At 38.0% G+C, this 26,505-nt stretch overlaps 1 protein-coding gene across 1 annotated transcript; it reads left to right on the top strand.

Annotated features, from left to right (window-relative positions):
• Window positions 1–26,505, top strand: LOC145324118 (uncharacterized). The gene is made up of 6 exons (XM_080166746.1): window positions 1–6; window positions 869–920; window positions 2,966–3,018; window positions 4,393–4,433; window positions 16,544–16,623; window positions 26,417–26,505. Exons 1-6 carry the CDS (start codon window positions 1–3, stop codon window positions 26,503–26,505), a joined length of 321 nt encoding a protein of 106 aa, XP_080022872.1.

Raw genomic sequence — 26,505 nt, 5'->3', positions numbered from 1 at the left:
ATGCAAGTATAGGACATTTGATCTTTTAAAAGTCTCCCCATCGTTTTCTGTCTGGACATGACTTTATTATCTAATGCGTCTACGCCCCTAGAGGCCTCTAGAGACACTGGAGGGACTAGGGGATGGGGGAAGTCGACTCTTCAGTTTCAATTGTAGTTTTCAAAAGAAAAGGAAAAAAATAAAGGTTTTCTAAAGGGTTATTTTTATAGTGGCTATTTTTCATAGGCGGATGAACTTAACCTCCCCCAAAATAGATAAAAACCTTTCCAGGACCTATAAGAAGCTTCGCTGTAAAGGAGAACCATACAGGTTCAGCTAGGGAGATCCGTCGTTACAGCTTATAATAGGATAATATTTTTATATTTTGATAAACAGTTTTTACCTAAGTTCAATTTGTTTCCATACATATAGCTTCGAAAATATTTCTTTAAAAAAAAAAACTTGATTATTTTACGTTTTAAATTGTATAACTGTTTCTTCTTAACGTCAAATACAAATATTTAGCTGGTATTTAAATAAAACAAAATATTTTTTTCTTAATTTCTTGTTTTTTTATGTAAGTAAATTGTTTTCTCGTATTCATTCGAATCCGGTGGATAGGAACCGGTTCTCATCCATACGAAAAAAACTAAGTCTAGCATCGTATTATATCCAGCTTTCTACGAATATAAAAATGTACAATCATAAGATTTTTTAGCCCGTGCCTTCGGCATCTCGGGGCTAAAAAAAACTGGTTTTAACTTATAATTGTACTTTCTGTATCCGCAGAAAGCTGTTTATAATACGCTGCGAGAAATAACTATTATTTACCTTGGAATTTATATATCAACAATCTATCTATCTGTTTATACCTGTTTTTTTTGTGTAGGATAAAAACATTCATGATTTGGTGTTTATTCCTCTTCAAATTGGCATTTCAGGTTAAATATCTTAATTTAGAAGTGCAGCTACTCTACATATAACAATAATTTGTACGTCTAAGGTTGGATTCAGCCTTCCGTCTATGTACCTAAACGTACTTTTTTAGTTACTGTTTATGTAATCATACTACCTTATTATTCTTACCCTTTTGTAAAGCTCCATTTTTTCAAATACCAATTTACTGTTCTTTTTTCATCACTGATATCTATTTAATCAGAAAGTTAGGGAGGGAACAATAGATCGAATATTCACTTTTTAGAAGTCTCAGACTTTGGGTACTGGCTTAAAAGGAATGTACAAGAATTTAGCAGGTTCTGACTGACTTTAGGTACTAGCGCATCATTGCCGCTAACTCACTGAGTTAGTTATCAATATAAGACAGAAAAATTTTTTATTAGATGGCTGGTTTTAACAATTTTTTTTCTTCAAAAAATATAATTTCATAGATAAAAACTTTATTGCGATATTTGTGTATTAAACAGCCTACGAACCCTTAAATTTAATTCTTGATTACAGAATTGTTACATCAGTCTGATGTACTGGTAATCTAATTTTCAAATGAATGCTTTTTTCTTAGACCTTTTTCTTATTTTATGGTTTTATAAATTTGACACACCCTTTAGATTTTTCTTCAAATTTTCTGGATAAATCTGGATTTCATGGCCTTTCAGCGAAAACTCTTAAATTGAATTAATTGCCCATTGTCCCCTACCTTACTCCCTGCTATTTATTACTTCTAATGCTAGTGCTACGCTAGTTATGGACATAAATGTCCTGGTTTTTAATTAAATGTCTATATAACACTCGTCAAATACATTTGCAAATATATGAATAAATTTAAAGAATTCAATTTAATTAAAACTAATCCTTAAAAATCAAATTTGTTTGTCATAGAAATATCGATACTTTACTTTAAATCAATTTTTTTTGACTGAGAAAACCGTTCATCTCTTTTTTATGCCTTTGGAAAAAGTGGCATTTAGTTTTCCTTGATCCACTAAATTAAAATATTACTGCTTTCTCACCCTTGGGACTACTAAAACGATTGCTCCAAAAACTTAGTCTATCCATTTGTTCGTTTTGGAGTGCTTAGGGGATAACAGATCTATAGTATAGATGTATATACAGATAACTACTTCGCTCCCTTTTTCATTGACCTTTTTCGTCTGCTATCAAATTGTTTTCTGCTACTTTTCTGTGTTAATATAACAAACACCATTGGTTGATTTTCAATGACCCAATTGAGAGTCGGGACAAGTAAACTGCGATGGGGAGATACAGTTTTTTAACCCTTTCTCCCTCTAGTAATGTACTCAAGAGGGAGAAAGGGTTAAATAACTGTATCTCCCCATCGCAACCGTCTTGTGCAACGTTTCTATTGGGTCATTAAAAATCAACCAATGGTATCGCTTATATTACACAGCCAAGTAGCAGGAAATAATTTAGAAGCAGACGAAAGAGGTCTTTGAAAAATGAAGGGAGGTAGTTGTCTGTATATACATCTATACTATAGATGTTTGCCTTACAATTGCCTTTCATGGGAATTTAAGAGTAGATTTATTTTTTGTCCAAGGTCAAATTCCTGTAGATCATACAATATATATCTTATGATTGCAATAATTGCCTTATTATAGATGATTTATGTAAGAGTAAAAATATAACATCAAAATTACAGTTGATTTAAGTTGCAATAAGTATATTAGTGTACTGTTATACTATAGTAAAAAATAATTTTAGAATCCTTATACTTTGACGTCCTAAACACACAATATAGTTTTTGTCTGATATTGATGATTGGTAGTCACAAGGGGACTCTACTAATTTGTGGTAGAAAATAATGTTTATAATTGTTTATTAAAACATTACCTCCCCCTCCCCCTTTATTTAAGAAAAAAGGGGGCTGTGTGGTTATTTTTATATTGCTAACCCCTGCGAAGGGCCCTAACTTACATAGCTACCTAGTACCAATTAAAACTTAACCTGACCTAAAATTTAAAGTAATAATGTCTAATTAATGATTAATAATTTTATTAATGAATTTTAGTTATATTTGATGGAGTTCAGCTGCACCTCTCCCCGCCTCAATCACCTCCAAAGGTTGGTTTTAGTCAGAGATCTTTAGGGATAAGACAATGAACGATAATTTTATAGTACACTCCCAACTACGACTACCTATCTGTAGATTAAATTTTTGGCAGTGAGACAATGGAAGATAAATTGATGTACATCCCCAATTATGATACACAAAATTACTCCTTCTGCAGATTGCAACTATTTGTTGAAACGATTAAGCACTCAACTTAATGAACCAATCAATCAAAATTCAAAAAATGTCCCCAGGGTTGTCACAAGCCAAGGTTGGTGGGGGGGGGGAGGGGGGGGGGGGGTAGGTTGTTGTATAACCCAGATCAAATAACTGTGCACGCATGTGAAACAGAGAAAATCTAATTGTCTCGTCTATTATTATTCTAATAAAAGACATGGAATCTGAGGGGATAAGACAATGGACGATAAATCTTGGTGCATCACAAATGATTATATAAGATTAATGGTAGAAAGTTTAGACATTGCTAGTTTAAACTGGCCTACAAAGATTGGATAAAAGTACCCAAAGTACCTTTGGGTACTATATTAATTTACAGCCCAATGTCCCCTCCCTCCCTGGATAGCAGACAAATTATTTTTTGTATTATCAGTGAAGTGAATACATGTTGATTTACTATAAACAAGGATGACAACATCCATCAAAGGGTAGCTCTAAAAAAATGACAGTAGGAATATTAACCTGATGTCAAAAGTTGAAGTTGTGTAAGGACCTACGGACTTTCTGGTAACGATTATAGGCTTGCTGGGATGCTACATGAATCATAGTACCAAGTTTAGAACTAATAGGACAATTTTAACATGCTTAAATTAACGGAACGGACGTACATAAAGAGCAGACCTAATTGTAGAAAAGCTTCGCTTTAAATTATTGCAATTCAAGGAACATATATGTGTTTTCGCCATGGAGTCAGGGAGTGGACATTAGAGTATAAATTATGCTGAAACAATTTTAAATATGTTTTATTATTCGTTGGCTGAAAAACATGTGTTAAGTTTTGTCAAATTAGCACTCTCCTAACTTTTAATCTAGAGAGGGGAGATATTTTAATTCATCATCATTGGGGATGTTCATTAATTTATCGTTCACTGTCTAATCTATTAACATTAATTTTGGGAATAATACCTCCCCCCTCCCCCCCCCCCAAAAAAAAAAGAAATCGCCATAGAAAAAATGACTCTTCCCCCCCAAAAATAGTTTTGCACTTATTTTATAAAAATAATTTTAAATTAGGGTTCAACTACCCCCCCCCCCTTCTCCTTTTTCCCCTCAAGTGCTCCTAGAGGCCTCTCTGGGAGTCGCCCTAGTATTATTAAAGTTTGTCTCTGTTGAAGTTCTTAAATAAATGGAATTATTGTCTAATCTAGGAGGTAGTGAGAGATACAGTCAATTATCCAAGTAAATTAAGGTAAGAAATTCTAGGTAGGGTTGGGCCGGATATCCGGCCATTTTCAATATTTGGCCAGATACCGGATATTGAAACTATCCGGATTTCCGGCTGATTTTTAATGCCGAAAATTCGGTAATTTGCCGGCTATCGAGCGTTGGCCAGATATCCGGCATTACAAATCAGCCAGATATCCAGTTCCGGTATCCGGCCAAAAAAGTATCCGGTCCAACCCAAATTCTAGGGAGGGGGGATAAATTGGACTTTTATAAACACTTTTATTCAACAATTGGCCTTAAATTTATGGATACTTTACTTAGATTTTGATTAGGTTGTGCAAACTATACAAAATTAAAGTAAATTTGATTAAGTATATAATACTGTTTAAGGGCATACTAACGTTTTTAGGATTGTACCTTGTTGTAATCGTATTAAAAAAATCAGATGAATAGGATAATTTTAACATACAAAAATATCTACTTGTTTTAAATGGACGTACGGACTTTCTAGTAACAATTATAGAGTTGATTTCTAAGTCGTTCCTAACTGTTATAGGAATCAGCAAAGTTTTAAATCGATAGGACAATTCTAACCTGTTACTAACCGTTACGGACGATCGGACGTACGGAAGGACGGACCGACCCTAATTATAGAAAAGCTTTAGATAACCCCGATGATATTATAGTTTAATCTAATTTTATCGCTTATTCCTTAATTTTCTTTGATTAATTGAGCTATAAAAAGCGCCTAGATATATGAAATAACTAGCAGCTACACCGTAAGAGGCCTCAAGAGGGGTCCTTGAGGTGTTGAGGGGGAGTAGACTCCCTCACTTTTCATTGTAGTTTTAAAAAGAAAAGTTTCGACACCCTTGTAGGAAGGAAAGTCCAGTAAGTCATACTTTAAAAATATTTGGCGATTGATTTCTCTTTGCAGGGTGCAGGTACCCACCCCAATAATATTTATAGACCTTACAAAGACCTATGAGAAACTATATTGTAAAGGAGAACCATATCAGCTCAGTGGTCAGTCAGTCTGATCCTTTGGTACAGACAGACAGACACACACACACAGATCCTGTTACTTAGTAAGGATTGTTGTGCTTTCAAAATAAATAGAATTAAGTCTTGGCCAAATTGTTTTTATTTGCTGGGCAGTTTTTTACAATTAACAGTTAATTTTACTAAAAAGATACGTAGATAAAGAAGGTGAATAAATGGTATCCAAAAGTCAAATTCATTGGCTTGAAAACTTCGGGAAATGATTGAACATATCTCGGAAAAGTTATTTTTATATACCTAAATTTTTTGACCATTGTCCTATCTATTATTGGAAAGAACTATGTATTTTTTCTATTTCTCTTGGGAGGGGATACCCATCTTCGAAATACCTAATATACCAGTTACGGGATTGTGCAGTCGTTAGTAATGAAAAATATCAACTATAATGAGATAGCTAAAAATGTGCAAAGGAGATAAAGAATAGAATAAATTCAGGTAGCTGGCCTAAAGAAAAAAAAACTTTTATTAAAATAATCCCTCTATTTTTGTTTTTCTATAGGTTCATTTTTTCAATATGTAAATCTTTGATAATAATCTGCTGTGATTGTGGTATCCGCCGAGGATAAATGGCAGACACCGGAGTTCAATTAGATTACGGCAGTGTGACAGACGTGGACACCTTACTATAGAGAAGCTACGCTTCTCTAGCATTCACTAGATAATAATCAACATCTATTTCAGTTGTCACTTTATTGAAGGTTTAAAGGATACTGAAGCTATATACAACAAACAATAAATACATGGATAGGAATAAATAATCATAACATAAAAGCATTATAACACATATACAATAGTCAGTTTGGGCAATAATGATCCCCCATCCCTGGAAAGGGTGGGGGAGAATTAAGAATACAGTTAACCATAATAAACATGACAGATTCAATCATTAATTTTAAGCATAGGGAGGGGGTCGTCAGACCCCTTCCCCAGGACTCGGGGGAGGGCCATTGACCCTCCACCGAACCCCAGTTCAGGGGTGCCATAGGCATGGCTCACGGTTGCCGAATACCACAACTCTCCCCTCGGAAGGCTGGGAGAGGGTTTCCCTACCAGACTTCCGACAGTGGTTGAGGCCTTCGGTCCGCTCCTTAGGGCTAAGATATATACCAACGATAATGATTCAATGGAATCCTAGTGGTGAGTGTTTTCTCAGGGTTGATGGGCTCCCAGAAGGCAGAGGCTGGCTTTGGTTGGACACGTTGTTCGGCGCCGGCAGGTGTCAGGTTGGCAGGTGGCACCGTTGTTGCTGGAACGGTCAGCAGTGGGGCCTGCTGGTTGTTGTTGGCAGCGGCTGGGGCGCTGGCTGCCAGGTTGATCGTCTGGGCAGCGGCCTGTCCTCCTGAGGGGCCACGGGGTCTGCCAGAGGGCGGTCCTGGCCTACCTGGGCGGTCATGCCCGCTGTCAGCTGATTGCATAGACACCATCTCCTCGGCTGCTTCCCTGCCGATGGGAATGGCATCCCAGTCTACTGAAAAGTCCCGGGACTTGGCATGGGTGAGCCTGGCTCTAGCCAGAGCTTTCCTATACAAAGTTGGATGGTACAGGAACACTTGTGACATCGCATTCAGGGCGGCTCGGACACCTCCTTGTGCTGCTGCCAGAGAAATGATGGTTAGGTCCCCCAGCAGTTTGAGGATCAACAACAGCAAGCACAGTATGGCTGCGCCATCTCCCCACTCGTGGATAGCTTGTCTAAATCCAGCCCAGACATCCAGGGCGGCCTCTCCCTCCTCCGCCAGTCGGTCAATGTTGTAGGACACTATCCCATGGTCTCCTGTGGCCGAACAGCTGCCTTGCTGAACGCAGGAGCCATAGGATAGGCCGGTCAGCATGGCGCTCTTGTATGCTGGGAACGCCAGCAGTTGTTGCCAGTCGTTCAACTCAGCCTGCGAATACAAGCCCCCTGAACTGAAGTCATCTAAGGGCTCTGTCAACAATTGCTTAGGCGTATCCAGCGGGGGTGGCCTCTTCTTAGGAGCGGGGGTTAACTCTATCCAGCCTTCCTCCGCGTGCACAGTCAGGGGGTATGTGGAGGAGCAGGGAATCTTGGTGGCGTGTTCACTATATACTCGTGTCACAGCATCTACAAATCCTGTGGGTTCTACTGGCACTTTGTCCCAACACTCCTTGTGTTCGCGGACAACGTATTTATGGCGTTGGCAGGTCAGCTGCAGCAGGATGTCTCCCCTCAGTACCGAGAACGTGCTCCCCTGGACACGCACCGGGTGGGCCAGGTCTAGTTGCTGGAGCTTCCAGCAGTTGGCCGCTACTTCTTCTGCTGCTGTGCTTTTCATGCGTGTTTCCAGGGTAAACCCAATATAACCTGCATGTATTTGGGCTTGTAGGGGGACGTCAACATCCCTGGCCGACACTCTGGGCAGCGCAGCCGTGGCTGGGTCAGCTGCCACGAACAACGCTGGATGGTTGGTGGCATGGGCCTCGAAGTCGCAGTTCACAATCGAGGTGGGGTTGGTCATGTTGATGAAAAACTGGGCCTGATGGTCAACCAGGTATGCATCCATCACTAGGCTGGGCTGGAGGCTGCGGATCAGCCTCAAGGGGCAATCTCTCCCCAGGTGGTCCCACACGTAGGTTGCTTCCCCAGTGATGCAGGACAGCTCAGAATGGGGACACTCCAGGGTCAGGTGGTCAGATTGGGACTCCACCCGTCCATCCTCTACCACGTAGGTCTCTTCCTTGACCAGCAGCCGTCGCTCCTGGAGCACTAATTCATTGCGGTACAGCTGGCCCTCGAAGTGGACGTCCTCCCCTTCACAACCCACCCCCTCGGGTCTGTTGACGAGGGCGCCCACCATGTCGATGGTGAAGAACAGGGGATGGTTCAGCTGGAACGTCAGTGGCTGGGTCTTGCCTGGCAGCGTGTAGACTCGGTTCCTGGCCAGGTCTCGGCACGCTTCTGGGTCTATCTTGGTTGGCCTCATGAGGGTGGGGACCGAGGTCACCTTGAGGTGACCCCATACCCCACACCTGAATGTCCACTGGGACACGGTGAGCTGGCAACTGTACCCGGTTGTTTCCCTCACCTTGACTTGCTGCAGGACGTGCACTTCATGGCCCAGGGGCACCTCCTGGTGTAGGGGCTCCGTGTTACACATCTTTTCTTTATTGTAGGATGTGACGTGGGTGGGGTTGGCACAGTCCCATCCCACCAGGACGTAGCTGGTTGTAGGCCACACGGCTGCCAGCAGGAGGCCCCACAGGACCATCCACCAATGGGAGAGGCTTCCAGGCAACCATCTACCTCGCACACGCGGCTGGGGATCTTCAGCTCTGGTCACGGCTGCTTCTTGTGGCTGGACACGGCTGGGCTGCTCCTGGCTAGATACAAGTTTCCATTGAGCGTTATCTTTGTGCGGCCGGGGCACCCCGATACCCTCCCCAATGACAGACTGGCAAGCGACTGGCACTTGCCTGGGTGTCGGCTCCCCTAGCCCCAAGTGCTCCCTTCCCTTGTCCAAGGCATGCCCAGTGGCATGGGGCTGAAGTGCATGTGGCACAGGCTCGCCCTTACTCACTTCCCTCCCCTGCCCTAGGAACTCAGGTGCATGTGGCACAGGCAAGTCCTTATTTTCCCAAATTTCAATCTCCCCAGCCTCTGGTGCAGGGGGCACAGGCAAGGCTGGGGTTTTACAATAGCTTGGATACAACACATTTAACAAATTCAACTTATCCTGGTGTTGGGCAGCTGGGTTCCTTCGGCTGGCAGGGGGCTCTGGATGGCATGTAGCTGGGCTCTCCCTGCAGGCTGGTGGCGCTGGCTGACTGGGGGTGATGGGTGTCACCCCTTCCTCTGGGACTGCTGGCTCGTTCCAGGACTCAGATCTCTCAGTGGCGGCGACGGTTGTCGCCCCAGACATCAGGTTGGAGGCTGGCTCGTTCCAGGATCCAGGTATCTCGGTGGCGGCGACGGTTGTCGCCCCAGGCACCAGGTGGGAGGCGCTGGATAGCACCCCCCCGTCATCCCAGGTGGCGACGCCGGGTGGCGTCCCATACATCGATGCTGAGGCGCTGGCTAGCGCCTCCTGCCTCTCTCGTTCAGCGGCCGCCAGGGCCTCCCCGTACACCGTCTCAGGGACGCTGGGTAGCGCCCCTCCACTCTTGCTGGGTAGGCTCAGTCGGGCAGGTTCCATCATGTTGAGGCTAAAAGGCTGGGGCCTCAGAATCTCTGGCTCGGCGATGTTGTTGGGTTGTATCAGCTCTGGCCCCAGGTGGTTGAGGCTGAAGCCTAGGCCAACCCGGTTGGGTTCAGCCGCGCCGCCCAGTACGTTGATCCTAGCTGGGACAGTCCCAAACTGCGGCATCCCATCGGCTCGGTCCGCAGCTTTGGGGGCAACTGCTTGCTGCGGTGGTGCTGGGGGCGCGCTCCATTCCATGTGGGCCACTCTGCTGGGCTTCCCTGGAGGGGCGCCCTTATCGGCGGTGCGCCTGCGGCTGGCTACCTGGGCCCAGTCAGCTCTACAATCGGCCGCCGTGTGACCGTCATAGTGGCAGCGCTCGCACTTGGCAGAACGGTCACGGCGTGGCTGGGTGCGTCTCTCCTCTAGGCTAACTTCCACAGGCGTCGGGCAGTCTCGAGCTCGGTGGCCTCTCCCCTGGCAGCGGAAGCAGCGACCTGGAACCTTGTCATCTGGAGCGACCTTCCCCATCTGGTGGAGACCCGGAGCCAAGGCGCCAATCTCCATTGGCTCCGAATCATCATACTGGGGCAACTGGATGCTGGCGGATCCAGTCAGCCCGTCGGTAGAGTCCACTAGGCACACACCTTCTTTCAGTTGCTTTGTGATCATGGTGACGGTAAACATGGCCTTACGAGTGTACTCAGGTACACTCGTAATTTCATGTCCCATCATGATGCGTTTTACATTGGCGTTACGAATTCCACGATTTAATTCGTCCACCAACAACTCAAGATCCTCATGGCTGTAGGCGTCCCGATACAGGGCACATTTAGTGGATATGTACGCCTGTATCGGTTCTGTCGAGTGTTGCTTGTAATCCCTAAACGCTTGTTTAAGCGTTTGGGATTCAAAAGCAGGACGAAATAGCATTTCACACTCGGCCTTGACCTGCTCGTAGGTCAAGGCTTGGCCTGCCTCGCCAAACAGATGGGACGCCATTTCCGCCGCTTGCCCTACCAGTGACAGTAGGAGGGCGTTGCGGCGGTTGAGGGAATCATGAGGTGGCACGCGGTAAGCCGCCCATGACATCTCGAGTCTGCGGATATGTGACGACCAGGATTGCTTGGGCGGCCCTCTATACTCCGGCAGATTGCTCAGCATCAGTTTGCGGTACTCGGCTGGGGCCGGCTGAGGGTCATCCTGGAGCCATCCTGGGGCTTGATCACCTCCTGGGGCTTGCGGCTGGTCCATCGGGTCAACGGTTCAACGGCGGGGCACAAAGTTATACAGTACTAAAAATGAATGGTTTGTCACTTGAGGCTTTCTAACCTAAGAGCCAACACTGTTTGTATCACTAGGTTGGTAGTTTAGTTGCAAAGGTATAACTTAGCTGTACTTATCACTAGTTAGGTGCTGAGGTTGTAGGGTAGGCTGGTAGGGGTAGATAGATGTTGAGGGTCTGAACTGCTGTCAGGAACTGATTGGGTTTTCCTTTATCACACTAGAGCTAGAAGGAGAGAAACTTGTAATCCTTTATTTGCTAAAAATACCCCTGTTAAATGCTATGGAGTAGCTCCGCTCCGGTGTGTGTGTGTGTGTGTGTGTGTGTGCGTGGAATCTCCTGTCCTTGCAACGCGCGTACGCACCGTCAAATCCGCGCACACGGGGAAAACGCGCACTTATCCCTCAACTCGCTCTCTCATTGGTCCGCTTTGTCCGTTGAATTTATGATATTTTCCGCACTCTGTTGCGCTACCCGTGAATGGTGCTCTGTGTTCCCGGTCGCTAGCCCCACACTACAGACGGACTTAGTCTAGTGTGGGTAGGAAGGGGGAAGCGCGTGAGGGGACGGGGGTAACTCCGTCCGTTCCCCCTGTGAGGGAGGGGGGTAACTGTGTGCTGGTGTAATAGTGCCTTTTCTTCTTAATCCTAGGCTTATCTATTATATCACCCTGATTGTATTTGCCTTCAATGGAGAGGGGCTCCTCCCTTTCCCTTGGAATAAGGGGTGTATTGTTGTTGTGCTGTAGGCTTGAGGTGATTTGATTGTATATCAGGGTCTTTATTATATTACATCTAGCTTCTATTTTTGTCCTTATCACAATTGCATAACAGATTTGTTTACTAACCCTGTTCTATTTTTAGCTGTTATCACAATACACAATAAATCCAAGCCTGTTCTATTTTTAGATTTATCACAACACAACAATTTGTTTGCCAAGCTTTGCTCATAAATCTATTGTTTAGCCATCACACCAGGGTGGTAATCCCTGCAATGTGACATAATATCTGTTTTTCTAGAAGGGTGGCTGCGTTGTAGCCTCTCAGGATACTTGGAGTTGACGTAGTTTTTCTCTGTTCCGGTGCACTACACTCGTATGTTGGCTCGCAGCTTGCAGCTATGTGGCGTGTTTCAGCCTATCGGCGGCAGGGAATGTCCCGTCCTGCTAGCGCCGCTGATCCAAATCCGGCTGATGGCGGCAGGGAATGTCCCGTCCTGCTAGCGCCACTGGTTCGGATCCTGCTATTTCTTGCAGTAAAGTTGGCCTATTTTCAGCCGTTTACACTTATTTGGCTTGTTTCAGCCGGTCCGCAGGCCTGTTTCAGCCCTTTGAGCGCTCAATTCTCCGTTAGATATCGGCGCTGCTCGCGGTTCTTCGTCAAATTTCGCTGTCTCGCTTCCACAACTGCCGGATGCAGAGTTAAACTTTGCTGTCCAGGGTGGGTAATTCAGGTTGCTTGCGTCAGTTTTGCCAGTTTCACTGCTGGGAGTACCTTAGCCTCAGATGCGCGTCTGCTCTACACTTGTGGTTTGCCGTAATCTCACACAGCTGTCACCAAAAGTTGTGGTATCCGCCGAGGATAAATGGCAGACACCGGAGTTCAATTAGATTACGGCAGTGTGACAGACGTGGACACCTTACTATAGAGAAGCTACGCTTCTCTAGCATTCACTAGATAATAATCAACATCTATTTCAGTTGTCACTTTATTGAAGGTTTAAAGGATACTGAAGCTATATACAACAAACAATAAATACATGGATAGGAATAAATAATCATAACATAAAAGCATTATAACACATATACAATAGTCAGTTTGGGCAATAATGATCCCCCATCCCTGGAAAGGGTGGGGGAGAATTAAGAATACAGTTAACCATAATAAACATGACAGATTCAATCATTAATTTTAAGCATAGGGAGGGGGTCGTCAGACCCCTTCCCCAGGACTCGGGGGAGGGCCATTGACCCTCCACCGAACCCCAGTTCAGGGGTGCCATAGGCATGGCTCACGGTTGCCGAATACCACATGATCAAACAACACAGGCTTATATTTTAACATGTTTTTTTTTGTCATTTTGGAAGCAGAAATTTGTTAAAGCACACTTTGCCATGGTTATTATATCACCAGCAGTCAATTGCCTATTGGTTGATACAAAAAAGCTAAGCCTTATTGGTTTAGAGCGATAGCCAATAGGGTTACCGCCAATTAATTCATTTGATTAGTTGACAAAGCCCAATCTGTACTACTTTTGATTCCTATGACGTCATAAAATGAGGGAGATGAGAGGAGAAGTGGGAAAGAAAACCCCTAAAAAAGAGATGGGTTTTTATTACGTCAGAGGAATCAACAGTGCAGTGCAGTGGTGCAAAAGTGGTACAGATTGGGCTTCGTCGTAAAAGTTGCAATATCCCTTTTGAAACTAGGCCGGGACTTAATTTATGGCGGGATTTCTTATCCCTTATCCCTTGGTTAATCCTATTTTCTTTGAATAAAGCATACATTCAACAAGGATGACTGTCGTAAATTTAGTCAAATGTCCCCCACCTCTCAGGAAAAAGTAAATAAAGTAAAATGGAACATTGAAAAATTAAGTGAAATAAAAGGAATGCTTAAACTGTTTTTAAATCAATTTAAAAAATATAGAGTTTACTAAAAAATACTTTTTGCTTTAACTGTTTTGAAGCAATTTTGAACATAATGAGTTCACTAAAATATACCTTTATATTTATATGTGGGTATAAACATGTTGTTTTATAAAACTTTTTTTCTAATAACTAAGAATTCTTGGAATTCTGTATTCAATTTCAAAGAAAAAACAGTACATATAACAAGAAGCCAAAATTAAAACTTTTTATTTTTGCACAATTTATACCAGCGGTTATAACTAGGGTATGTTCCAAAGATCTTAATGGATAAGACAATGGGCGATAAATAATTGTGCTCTTAAATTATGATAAATAAAGTAACCTTAATTTAAGGTTTTTTTTTGCTGAACTACATTACTATTGGGGAGGTAGGAGACATTAGGCTGTTTATTACACTGGTCCTCACAGTCTTATAATTACGTTTTCGCATTCACTGGCTTTAAAACCCTTGGAGACTTTAATTGATTGGAATGTTGGTTGGTTGGTTCATTTAGTAGAGTGCCCAAACGTTTCAACCACTAATAGTAATTTAAATCTTTTGTTAATAACTCTTTTATGATTTTATTTTATTTTTTTTTAGATTTTTTATGCGATTTTGGAGGATTTTCTCAAACATTTTTAGCTGATTTTAGTCAGGCAGTGAGCCAAAAAGTGTTTTTTTTAAGAATCCATCTCTGCATTAGTATTTATGGACGTTATTATCCTTGATAATAAAAACCAGACATAATTAAATTAATTGAAAAGCTGATTATAAAGGAGGAAATAAGTAAATTATGGTAATTGTAGTTTCACTAACTAATTTCAAACTTAACCTTAAAGTAATATGTAATATTTGATGAACAGTATGTAAATATAAGGATTTGTACATTTTTCCACGAAGAAGTCGATCTTTATTAAATAACTATCGGCTTCGCTCCAAGAGGCCTCTAGGGGCACTTGAGGAGGGAGGTGTTAAATTCCAAAACCCATATTTTTATATTTAGATTTTTAAGAAAGTAAAAAAAATTGGGGGGGGGGGGGGAGGGGGGATTGCACCCAATATTTTATTTTATTTTTTAAATTAAATAAAAAAAATTGTTTGGGGGGAGGATTAATTATTTCTAGAGGCGATTTTTCTTTGGAGGGTGATGGTACACTCCCCCAAAATAGTTATAAACCTTCCCAAGACCTATGAGAATCTACCCTGTTAAAGAAAACCCGATAGGTTCAGCGGTTAGAGAGATCATTCGGTACAAACAGACAGATATCGTTCTACTTTGTATTAGAGATTGATCTGCCCGTGTATTTGAAAGTATTGGAGAAAACGTGATATTCTGGGCCGCTATTCAAGATAGACTGCTGGAATTTTTTTGTGAAGATTTCTTATACAATAGGGCATCCAGTATAATTTAGTTACTCCGTCGGTCTGTCGTTTTTGCTACAAAACATAATTATTATTATGACCACGGAGCAATTGTTCGCAGCACTTCAAATCACATTTCAATGGACATAATCAATTTTAGTACTTATGGATGTTATAATCCTTGTTTATATCCTGAAGTTAAATGTTTATTAAACGTAAGATTGTCGAACTCAAATATGAAGTGAACCTTTTAGGTACATGATATTATCAACACTTATTGTTCATTGTTTAAAGTTTGTTTCAAAGAGCAAGACTAGTGACTGGCAATATTAGGGTCTATTTTGTACTCAATATCTACAATTTGGGTTTTGCAAATATTGTTATAAAGGTCAAAAAAAGATAATGAATTACTCAAATGTTTGTAGCAGTATTTTATTGACTATTTATCCTAGTCTTTAAAAGCTTATACACATTCTCAAACTACAGTATGTATGCCACCACAAGAATTGTCTAATGCAAGGCAAGAAGAAAACAATTAATAATAAAAAAATCTACCCTGCACTTTTATTAGTTCAATAGGAATATTGATTCTAAGATTAATTTATTTTCTAATGGCATTACCTTGTTTTAAAAGTAGGATCTAAAATTTCTTTTCGATTTTTATAATTTCGATGTAAAGAACCATTTTTTACGCATCAAAAAGGCTCTTGTTGTTTTATTATCTTAATTGTTTTAAAATATTTGAAAAGGTTACACAAAAATCATTAAAAAACAAAGAAGTTATTGTTTATTAATCATGAATAAAAATATAAAATAATATTTGGATAAATTATTAATCAAATAATTTTTTAAATATACAATTGAGATATGTTGTATAAGATTAATAAATTGTAGAAAAATTATTAAAGCAGGGCTAGGAACTCTTTAATAAGTCATAAATTATCAGAATAGGAAAGGATATCTTTTATAAATCAGATGAATGTCTAAACCTTTGTCTTGTAAAATAAGTTAATGTGCGAGTTATGCTTCGTTGCAGAGCCATGTATTAAAAAGTTTATTTGTTCTAAATATCGGCGTTTTCCCTAAAAGTACCTGTTGAGCAATTAGCCACCTCCCCCCCCCCCCTCTTCGAATAAATTTGAAAATACTGGGGGCAGATTTCTTTTTCTATGTGGGGAGCCTATAACTGCGATGAAAACGAGGATGACAACATCCATAAAAGCAATTCACTGAACCGATAAGACAAACGGACATAAACACTTGTGTAGAACTGAATAATCAGAATATGAATGTTTAAGAGTCGAAGCCAAATTTTAAGTAACTTTGTTGAAAAACTGCTTAATACAGGATAATGTTTATGAACATACTTACATTTTTAGGACTTGATTATAGAGTTGCTTCGCTTTTTAATATTATACTTTGTTGTCACAGGAATCAAAATACGAAAAAGCAGCTAAATCGGATGATTAAATCACATAAAAAATTTTTAGTAAAAAAGTAAAAAATCAACATGTTTAAAATGGATGTACAAATTAACACAAAAAGCTATCCGTCACAGACGGACGGACAGACCAACCCTACAGAAAAGGGAGAAATGGATTTCAATACTCCACATGCATTTTAAAGGAAACCGCCATATATTTTTCATGTTTTGCAGGCCTAATCTACTTGACTGCGAGCATCCACCTTTGAATGTTATTCAGTCAGAACAATCACAAGATTACTCATTACAACAAAGTAAGTCGTTTTCCAAAGCGAAGATTTTCTATAATTAGGTTTGTCCGTCTGTATGTCCATAGCTAATGGCCATAATGTCTTAATTTTAGCTATGATACATTATTCTAAAACTGCACTATCTATAATAAAAAGTAGAATGATGTCTGTTTGTTTGTCTGTCTGTTTGTATCAAAGGATCTCGCAAACCGCTAAACGGATCGAGTTATCTTTTACAGGGTAGCTTCTCATAGGTCCCGGGAAGGTTTATAACTATTTTCTTGGGGGGTTAGATACCCCCAACCCCCAAAAAAATGAAAAATACACCCCCACCAAGAGGCTAGGGGCGAAGCTGCTAGTTCTTATATAAAAGTAACAGGATATGTGTACATATATATGTTTTTTGCCGAAGGATATCTGTAACCGCTGTCAGCTGAACCTATATGGTTCTCCTTTACAGTGTAGCTTCTCATATGTCCTGGAAATGTCTATAACTATTTTTAGGTAGGGTTCCACCAACTTCCCAAGAGACATCGCCATTAGAAAAATAACCCTCCAAAAAAATTAACTGTCATTTTAATAGTATAATTAAACACAGGGGTTTGATCCACGCCCACTCAGAACCCCATAACGTGCGAAACTAATAATTTTGAGCATATGAAGAAAAGAGACCTGCGATCGTGGCTCAACACGTAACGCATCCGCTCGTCGCCGCGCCGGGAAGGTGTTGGGTTCAAATCTCGGGCTGACACCGCATCATAATCAAAGACGTTAAACATGGTTCCTACTGCTGATATGGCAGGTTTGCGACATAAATAGGGGGATTGCCTTGGCCCGTAAACAGGCGCAACTCACTACCATGCACAGTTAAAACTTATCAGGCAAAAGCCGTGCAATCAAAGGATTGGTCGTCTGATGGATGTTATTTGGAGTTAGAGTATCGCATCCCATTACACGTGGATGATGCTCTGGATTCTTTAGATGATCACTTAAATCGAATTAATGGTAAAATATAATGAAAAGTGGACATTATGCGGCAGTGATGCCACAGCTTGAAGGTTATTCTCCACACTTGTTGTGGGAATACTACCTCACTATAATGTGTATGTAAATGTAATATTATGCGGCAGTGATGCCACAGCTTGAAGGTTATTCACCACACTTGTTGTGGGAATACTACCTCACTATAATGTGTATAAATGTAATATTATGCGGCAGTGATGCTACAGCTTGAAGGTTATTCACCACACTTGTTGTGGGAATACTACCTCACTATAATGTGTATGTAAATGTAATATTATGCGGCAGTGATGCCACAGCTTGAAGGTTATTCACCACACTTGTTGTGGGAATACTACCTCACTATAATGTGTATGTAAATGTAATATTATGCGGCAGTGATGCCACAGCTTGAAGGTTATTCACCACACTTGTTGTGGGAATACTACCTCACTATAATGTGTATAAATGTAATATTATGCGGCAGTGATGCTACAGCTTGAAGGTTATTCACCACACTTGTTGTGGGAATACTACCTCACTATAATGTGTATAAATGTAATATTACCAGAGATTAATAGTAGTTTCAACCAGGCACAATGGAATATTTAAAAGTTATATTAAAGTTGAGTGACTCAGAAATTATTTCAATACCCAACAAGTATATTCGTTTGTTTGTTAGTTAAAATCTCGCTAACCTTTAAACCGTTTGATTTCTTCAGCTTTGGAAATCTTCATATAGTCCCAGTACAGTTTTAGATATTTTATGTTTAACTCAAGTTTTTAGATGGGTTTAAGCTATTTTTCTGTCTATTTTTCTTTCTCTTTGAATTCATTGTCCGTAGATGCTATGAGCGCAGCCCATAGTTTATGTTTTAAAATTTTCGGGTACAGTCCCTTTCGTGGCAACGCCACTTAAGGGGCGTTTCTCCGTATTTTCACAGTAGTTTTTCTCCTATTTCTAGCCCCAGCTGGGGGCTCTAACCCTGCGGGCAATCACCTAACCCAATAAAACCTAACCTAACCTAAAAAGCCATTTTGAAAATACGACGAATCGCCCCTTAAGGGTTATTCCACAAAACGGACTATACCCAAATGTTCAATAAATTTAATTCTTCCTTTGTTCATGACATCAGCCATTTTTTATGTTGGGCCAAGTTATAATATTGCTATATTAAAGCCTAATTGTTGTAAGGAGTATAGCAATTCTATAATCCAGCTTGAAGTAAAACAAGTATGACAACATACATAAAAGCGAAGCTCTGAATTCAAGAACAAACGGTCATTAACACTTGTATAATATAAATGTATAAGAGCTGAAGCAAAATTGTAAGTAAATTTGTTGAAAAACTGCTTGATACAGGACAATGTTTATGAACATACTTACATTTTAGGACTTGATTATAGAGTTGCTTTGCTTATAATATTGTACTTTGTTGTCACAGGAAACAGTATACCAAAAATCAGATCAATCGGATAATTAGATCACATACAAATTTGTTGTTAATTTGTAAAAGTAAAAAAACAGCATATTTAAAAGGGACATACGGACATTCTGGTAGTGTTAATATAAGCGACACCATTGTGGTTGATTTTCAATGACCCAATAGAAAAGGTTGCACAAGGTAGTTGCGATAGGAAGATACAATTATTTAACCCTTTCCCCCTCTAGTGTTTTACTCTAATCATTGATTATACCTGAATTTTTAATGACCAATCAAATGTTTTACTAAAGTCAAGCTGTATGAAAATAATTATAAGATGTTATTGATAATCTTAGACTGTATAAGGCATTTAGAAAATATGTTTTTAATGACCAATCAAATGTGTTACTAAAGTCAAGCTGTATAAAAATAATAATGAGATGTTATTAGTAATCTTAGACTGTATAAGGCATCTAGTAAATATGTTTTTAATGACCAATCAAATGTTTTACTAGAGTCAAGCTGTATAAAAATAATAATAAGATGTTATTAATAATCTAAGACTGTATAAGGCATCTAGTAAATATGTTTTTAATGACCAATCAAATGTTTTACTAAGGTCAAGCTGTATAAAAATAATAATAAGATGTAATTAATAATCTAAGACTGTATAAGGCATCTAGTAAATATGTTTTTAATGACCAATCAAATGTTTTACTATAGTCAAGCTGTATAAAAATAATAATAAGATGTTATTAATAATCTCAGACTGTATAAGGCATCTAGTAAATATGTTTTTAATGACCAATCAAATGTTTTACTAGAGTCAAGCTGTATAAAAATAATAATAAGATGTTATTAATAATCTAAGACTGTATAAGGCATCTAGTAAATATGTTTTTAATGACCAATCAAATGTTTTACTAAAGTCAAGCTGTATAAAAATAATAATAAGATGTTATTAATAATCTTAGACTGTATAAGGCATTTAGAAAATATGTTTTTAATGTCCAATCAAATGTTTTACTAAGGTCAAGCTGTATAAAAATAATAATAAGATGTTATTAGTAATCTCAGACTGTATAAGGCATCTAGTAAATATGTTTTTAATGACCAATCAAATGTTTTACTAAAGTCAAGCTGTATAAAAATAATAATAAGATGTTATTAATAATCTTAGTCTGTAAGTGACAAATACAATTGCTTTAGTTGAGTAATGTGGATTTATGGATTAATATTATTTTTTCCAGTATGGCTTCCAAACCAATTAATATCCGCTGGTTCTCAGCCATTCAAAAAATATCTGTAGCATCGTGTTATAGACAGCTTTCTGCGGATTTTAAATAAAAAAATTAAAGATTTACTTGGACGAACAAAAGTGCCATTCCTAAAATCATGTATAGCATCGTATTATAGACAGATTTATGTGGATTTAAAAAAAAAATAAAGATTTACTTGGATAGAAAAAATTGCCATTCTTAAAATCATGTATAGCATCGTATTATAGACAGCTTTCTGCGGATTTTAAATAAAAAATTTTAGATTTACTTGGTCGTACAAAGTTGCCATTCTTAAAATCATGTATAGCATCGTATTTTAGACAGCTTTCTGCGGATTTTAGATAAAAAAAGTTAAGATTTACTTGGACGAACAAAATTTACTTTAATTTTATGATTTTTATTCTTATATTCGTGAAAATATAGTTATTAATAGTTAATTGCATCCTAACTTAACATTTATAATTTTATTTTATTTTTGTAGCAAATCGATTATAGAACACCATTTATATAAAGATAAACATATTTTCAATTTAGAAATTACCAGGGGAAATCGGAAATTACAGCCGTTTGAAATTTGAACCCTTAACGGTCGGGAGGGTGGGGGGACGTTACGTAATTTACATAAAAATAAACATTTACTAGAAAAAAATTGTTCTTCTAGCTTCAAAAATGAGAAAATTACAGCACGCACTCTAAGAACCAGAATTGGCGAACATTTAAGATACATAGCAAATAACAAAAACACGACAACAGGACAACATTTCCAACAACCAAATCACAACATGAAAGTTACAATTTTACATGTTCTGAAATATGAAGGAGAAACCGAGAGAAAAATTAAGGAGGCAAGATGTATCAATCTATTCAACACAAAAACAATTGGCCTCAATAATAGATAATAGAATTAGAAAATGATTAGCTAATTAATTTTTTACACTTTTTGTTTGTACAGCAACATTTTTTAAAAAAACTTCTTTTAGTTTACATAATAAAACAATAAATGAAAATATGAACTAATTCATTTTTTTTAAAAGAAATTTTCCAACAATTTGCTCAATGTTTTTTTGTCAATATAACGGATATAGTAAATAATAGCTAATGGCAAAATAATTTTTTTTATTTTTCAAGACCTAAAAAATTTTACTTAAATTTTATTATCATATTTATGTATATACCTAGAGTTATCTCCTTTTTAAAAAATATTTTTGGAAATATAATAGATATAGTAAATGATAACTAACTCCAATATTAAAGAACCTTTTCCACAAAAACTTTTTTTAAAATGTTTTTTTTTTGATTATCAATAATAATATATAAACAGTTTAACTCTTAAATACAAATCTTTTGTCAATATAATGGATATAGTAAATGATAGCTAATAGCAATTAAAATTTTTTTTATTTTACAAGACCTAAACTTATAAGAAAAATTTTTATTATCATAATTATGTATAAACATTTACTTCTTTAAAAATCTTTGGAGTACTATAATAGATATAGTAAATGATAGCTTACTCCCATATATAAAATAGTTTTTTCAAAATAACCTAAAATGTATAAAAGCTTGACTTCTAAATACTAATTTTATTCTACAGTATCTATGCAGCATAACCTAATTCTAAATACTTCATCTATAAAAGTAAGCTTTAATTTTGAATGATAATTTAATAAAAAAAGAAAATAGTTTTTTTCATATAAAAATGTTAAATATTAAAATTCATGTATATCAATGTATTTTAAACACCCCCCCCCCCTGCTGATATAGTCTCTTGCTAAAAAAATCCCTTCCAGTTTACTTTTAACATCCAACTAAACTCAAGACTGATGAGGGTGCAATGTCCACCGAAATATATTTCAATAGATAGCTGGGAAGTATCAAAGACTTTATCACCTAGTGAATTTATCATCTAAAAACAAAGGTTGTTAAATAAATGGGTGAAGGAAGCGAAAATTGACTTAGACTTAAAAAGGTCGTAAATTTATTATCAAACAGAAACTTGCACAAAAAATAGCTCTAATAGGAACTGAGATAATATGGGGTCGTTGAGTGCCCCCCCCCCCCCCCTCCTCGACCGAAAAAGGTCCGAAGGGTTAAGGGCTAAAAAGTATGTTTAGGTTTATGTGTAGAAAAATACCAATATTTACGTCTAAAGTAAAAATTGAATAACATGATGTATAATGAATTAGGGTTTTGCATAAATCATAGATTTCTTGTTTACCCTACAGGTCAAACATTCATAAAACAAGGGTCACAACATCCATAACGGCGTTACCATTCAGGGATTTTAAGGGATAAGACAATTGGCGATAAATTTATATACACCCTAATGATGATTAATTAATTTGTAAAAGTTTAGTTTGAACTAACCAATAAGGATTTGTTAAAATGCCAAGTGTATCGGAGTCTCCTCTTGTCCTTTTTTCAGTCGTTCATGAATGACATTCCTCACCCCTATCTCCCATATACCAAAGGGTCTTCAAGACGACATTCTGTTGGAGTCCAGCGTCGGATGCGGCATCTCAGAACTCTAAGTTTTTCTAAGTGGATGAATAAGAGAATATGTTTATAAATCGTTGGGCACCAGTATAGCAATTTTGGATCTACTGCAGTTCACGGTAAAATATTGCTGGTAACAAATATTGCCAAAAATCTATGAAATTTAAAGGCTGCCAAACGGCTGAGCGTACAGATCATGCCTGCACACTGTTTTAAGCAGCAAAAGAAGGCCTACAAATAATCAGAAATAGCCATAAATCAACAATGCATAATTATCTCACAGTGCAGAGAAATGCGCGAAAAAAGCGTATTTTACGCGTTTTTTCTTCAGTGAAGCTTTCCCTGTGCATCATCGGATCTTGGCTTTTCCAGATTATCAGCTAGCAGCCTTTAAAACTCATAGATTTTTGGCAATATTCGTTACCAGCAATGTTTTACCGTGAACTGCAAACTGTAACCAATTGCTTTATGAATCTTTTAATAGTTAAATGTAAGCAAAAAAATATTTAAAACAGCCTACATTTTGAAACAAATTATTTATGTATGTTATACACCGAAAGATATTAAAGAAAGTTTTATAGTGGCTGCATCTGTTTATACCAAATATTCATACTCTGTGTTTTGATATTAATAATGCTTACAAACAATCTTGTTTTTCCTTCATAATATAAATTACCAGTGCTGGGTCATGTAGCATCCAAATGAATAAATATAAAGTTTTTCCTATGTTTGATCATAGCCATAATTCTTTGAAATATGCTTACAAAACAGATCTTTTATGATCTAAGATACTGAAACAGCTTATTTACAAGCATAAGTAATCAGTTTAGAGATATCTTACTATTTCATGGAAAATTGTTGAAAATACTAGAACTATCATAGTTCAGTTTTCACATAGTTATAGCTATATGCATGAGCATATAAAAAATTTACAGACTTTACATGCTTAGTTCGCATATAGTTAAAACCAGCATAATAAATCAAAATAAATAATTCAAAATTTTGAAGATACAATAATGTATTTTACCTTTTTATTTATGTGCTTTGCAATAACTTACATTATTGGGACAAAATATATTTGTTTTATAAATAAATATTTTTTTAAGTTAAGCAACGGTTGAAAATCTAAATTTGAATACAAAATATTTTTCTAAGAATGATATTAACATTTTTGTGAATGACCAATTAACCGGCTTACCTTCAACCAAAAAACTGGATTTCAAAATACAAGACAACAATGGCAATTATCTTTATAAGTTGTACCGATTAAGAAATTATGAAAAATAACAGTAAACTGTTATTCTTTAAAAAAAGATAGTAAGTTAATAAAACAAAAAAACTAAGTAAAATTAAGTTTATAAAATTTTAACAAAAATATAAAAGTCCGAAAACCTTGTATGCAAAATCACCTTTTAAAAGTGACATACGGATGGACCTACACGATAAGTTATAGAGAAGCTGCGCTATTAAAATGTAGTTTACATCAGGGAGTAAGGGAGGGGACAATGGGCAATTAATTCAATTTAAGAGATTTCGTTGAAAGGCCATGAAATCCAGATTTATCCAGAAAATTTGAAGACAATTGTAAAGGGTGTGTTGATAAAATTTAGAAAACTATAAAATAAGAATTGAGTTCCAAGAAAAAAAAGCGGCATTTGATGCGCTAGTACACAGTCAGTCAGAACATTCCCTATAAACCAGTACCCAAAGTCTGATACTCCTAAAAATTGAATATATTCGATCCATTGTCCCCTCCCTTACTCCCCGAGTTTACATATTCATCTATTTGTTTGTTATGATAAGATGTTGTGGTAATGTTTCTTTCATTACATATGTAAATACTTTATAAGGATAAGTCGGTAGACAGGGACAAGGTAATAATATTTTGACAAACAACTCTAAAGGAAAATTTTCCCACAACCCCCTTCCCCTTTTCCTCCCCTTCTTTCCCACCCCTCTTCACTTACATGACAAAAACAAAACATACCACCAGATATTGAATAAGGTTTCGTGATTTTTTTTGTAGAATTGTTGGTTAGAATGGCTACCCCTGGGTAGGTTAATCGATATATATATTATTAGTTAGATGTTGCACCAGATTTTCATGTATTCTGATAATGTGATGCCAGCAGCTGGCTGAAATAATCTCATCCACCCCCTTTACCCATACTCATCTTACTGGGTGGACGAACTTACCAATAAATGATGTCCATATCAGCAAGCTAAATTGACTACAAATTTTTCCCTGTCAATTTATCCACGTATTTCCTATATTCATTGGTAGGATCCTATTAATTACTACTGGCTTCAGCCCTACCCTCTTTCATATGATTTTAATTTTATTTGTTGGTATTTTTCCAATTTTTTTGTGATGTATACCTCTTGCAAAGTAGCTTAAAACCACTAAAGCAGAACAAATATGTATATGTATACTGTGTATACAGTTGGATGGACAGACGGACGTACGGTTATTATACTTTTATTTTCCTATAAAACTACTTATGGACAATACCCTATTATATAAAGTAGTAAGCGTTTTTTGTCTGTCCCGAAGGCTAACCGATGAACCGATATTGTTCTCCTTTACCGTGAAGCTTCTTATAGGTCCTGGGAAGGTTTTAAACTATTTTTCGAGAGGTTGTCTTCACCCCCCCCCCTCTCCCCCAAAAAATAATTTTTATAACTCTTTTGAAACTTAAATTTAAAATAGAATGAGGTCGCCTTTTCCTTCTTCTACCAGTGCAGTGCCCCTAGAGACTTCTAGGGGCGTAGCCGCTAGTTATTCTTAAAGAACGGAAGGATATGGCAAATAAAATTATGCAAACACAAATGTATAAGCAGCTAATTGTTATTATGTAATAAAAACTTTTATGCACTGCAAAAAGGAAGTGGATAACATAACAATAAACAATGATAATATTATACATTTAATCGAAGACACATTATCTATAATACACAGTAGAATGATGTCTGTTCGTCCGTCTGTCTGTCTGTCCGTCTGTCTATCCGTCTGTCTGTCCGTCTGTCTTTCCGTCTGTCTTTCCGTCTGTCTTTCCGTCTGTATGTCCGTCTGTCCGTCCCTTAAGATCTCGGTAACCACTGAACCGATCGGATTCTACTCTTCAGGGAATATAACTACTGGTCCTGTGGTGGTTTTAAGCTATTTTTTTGGGGGTAGAGACACCCCCAACCCCCCCAGAAATGAAAAAGATCCCCCAAATTTTTTTTATCATTTAAAATTTGTGGGGGTATCTCCAGAGGTAATTATTTTTTTTCTTTAATTACCTCTTGGGGCAAAGCCCCTAGAGGCTAGGGGCAAATCCGCTAGTCTTTTATTTAAAGCAACAGGATGCATGTCTGTGTGAGTTTCTTCGGGAAATCGCTAACCACTGAACTGATAAGGTTTTCATTTACAGTAAAGCTTTATAATTCTTAGGGGTACCTCCAACAGATCTAAAGAAAAATCGCATCTAGACAAAAATCCTACCTCTCATTTTTTAATTCCGTTGAGAACAAAAATGAAATAAAAGCTAACTTCCTTTTAACTTCGAGGCCTCTAGGGGCTATAGCTGCTTTCTATTTTTTATTTATGTTTCGGTAATATTCCTTTTGTTTCAGAATCGTCGCTGCGCATGTCACCGCCCTGTTCGCCTGACCTCAGCCAACCTGTCATGGACAAGGAAATTGATCATCAAATAATTTTATAA

The sequence above is a fragment of the Acartia tonsa genome, chromosome 7 (genome assembly GCF_053477335.1).
Source record: "Acartia tonsa isolate MP-2025a chromosome 7, ASM5347733v1, whole genome shotgun sequence".
NCBI classification, from domain to species: domain Eukaryota; kingdom Metazoa; phylum Arthropoda; class Copepoda; order Calanoida; family Acartiidae; genus Acartia; species Acartia tonsa.
Note: the sequence above shows the minus strand (reverse complement) of the source record. Positions and strands in the feature narration are given on the sequence as shown.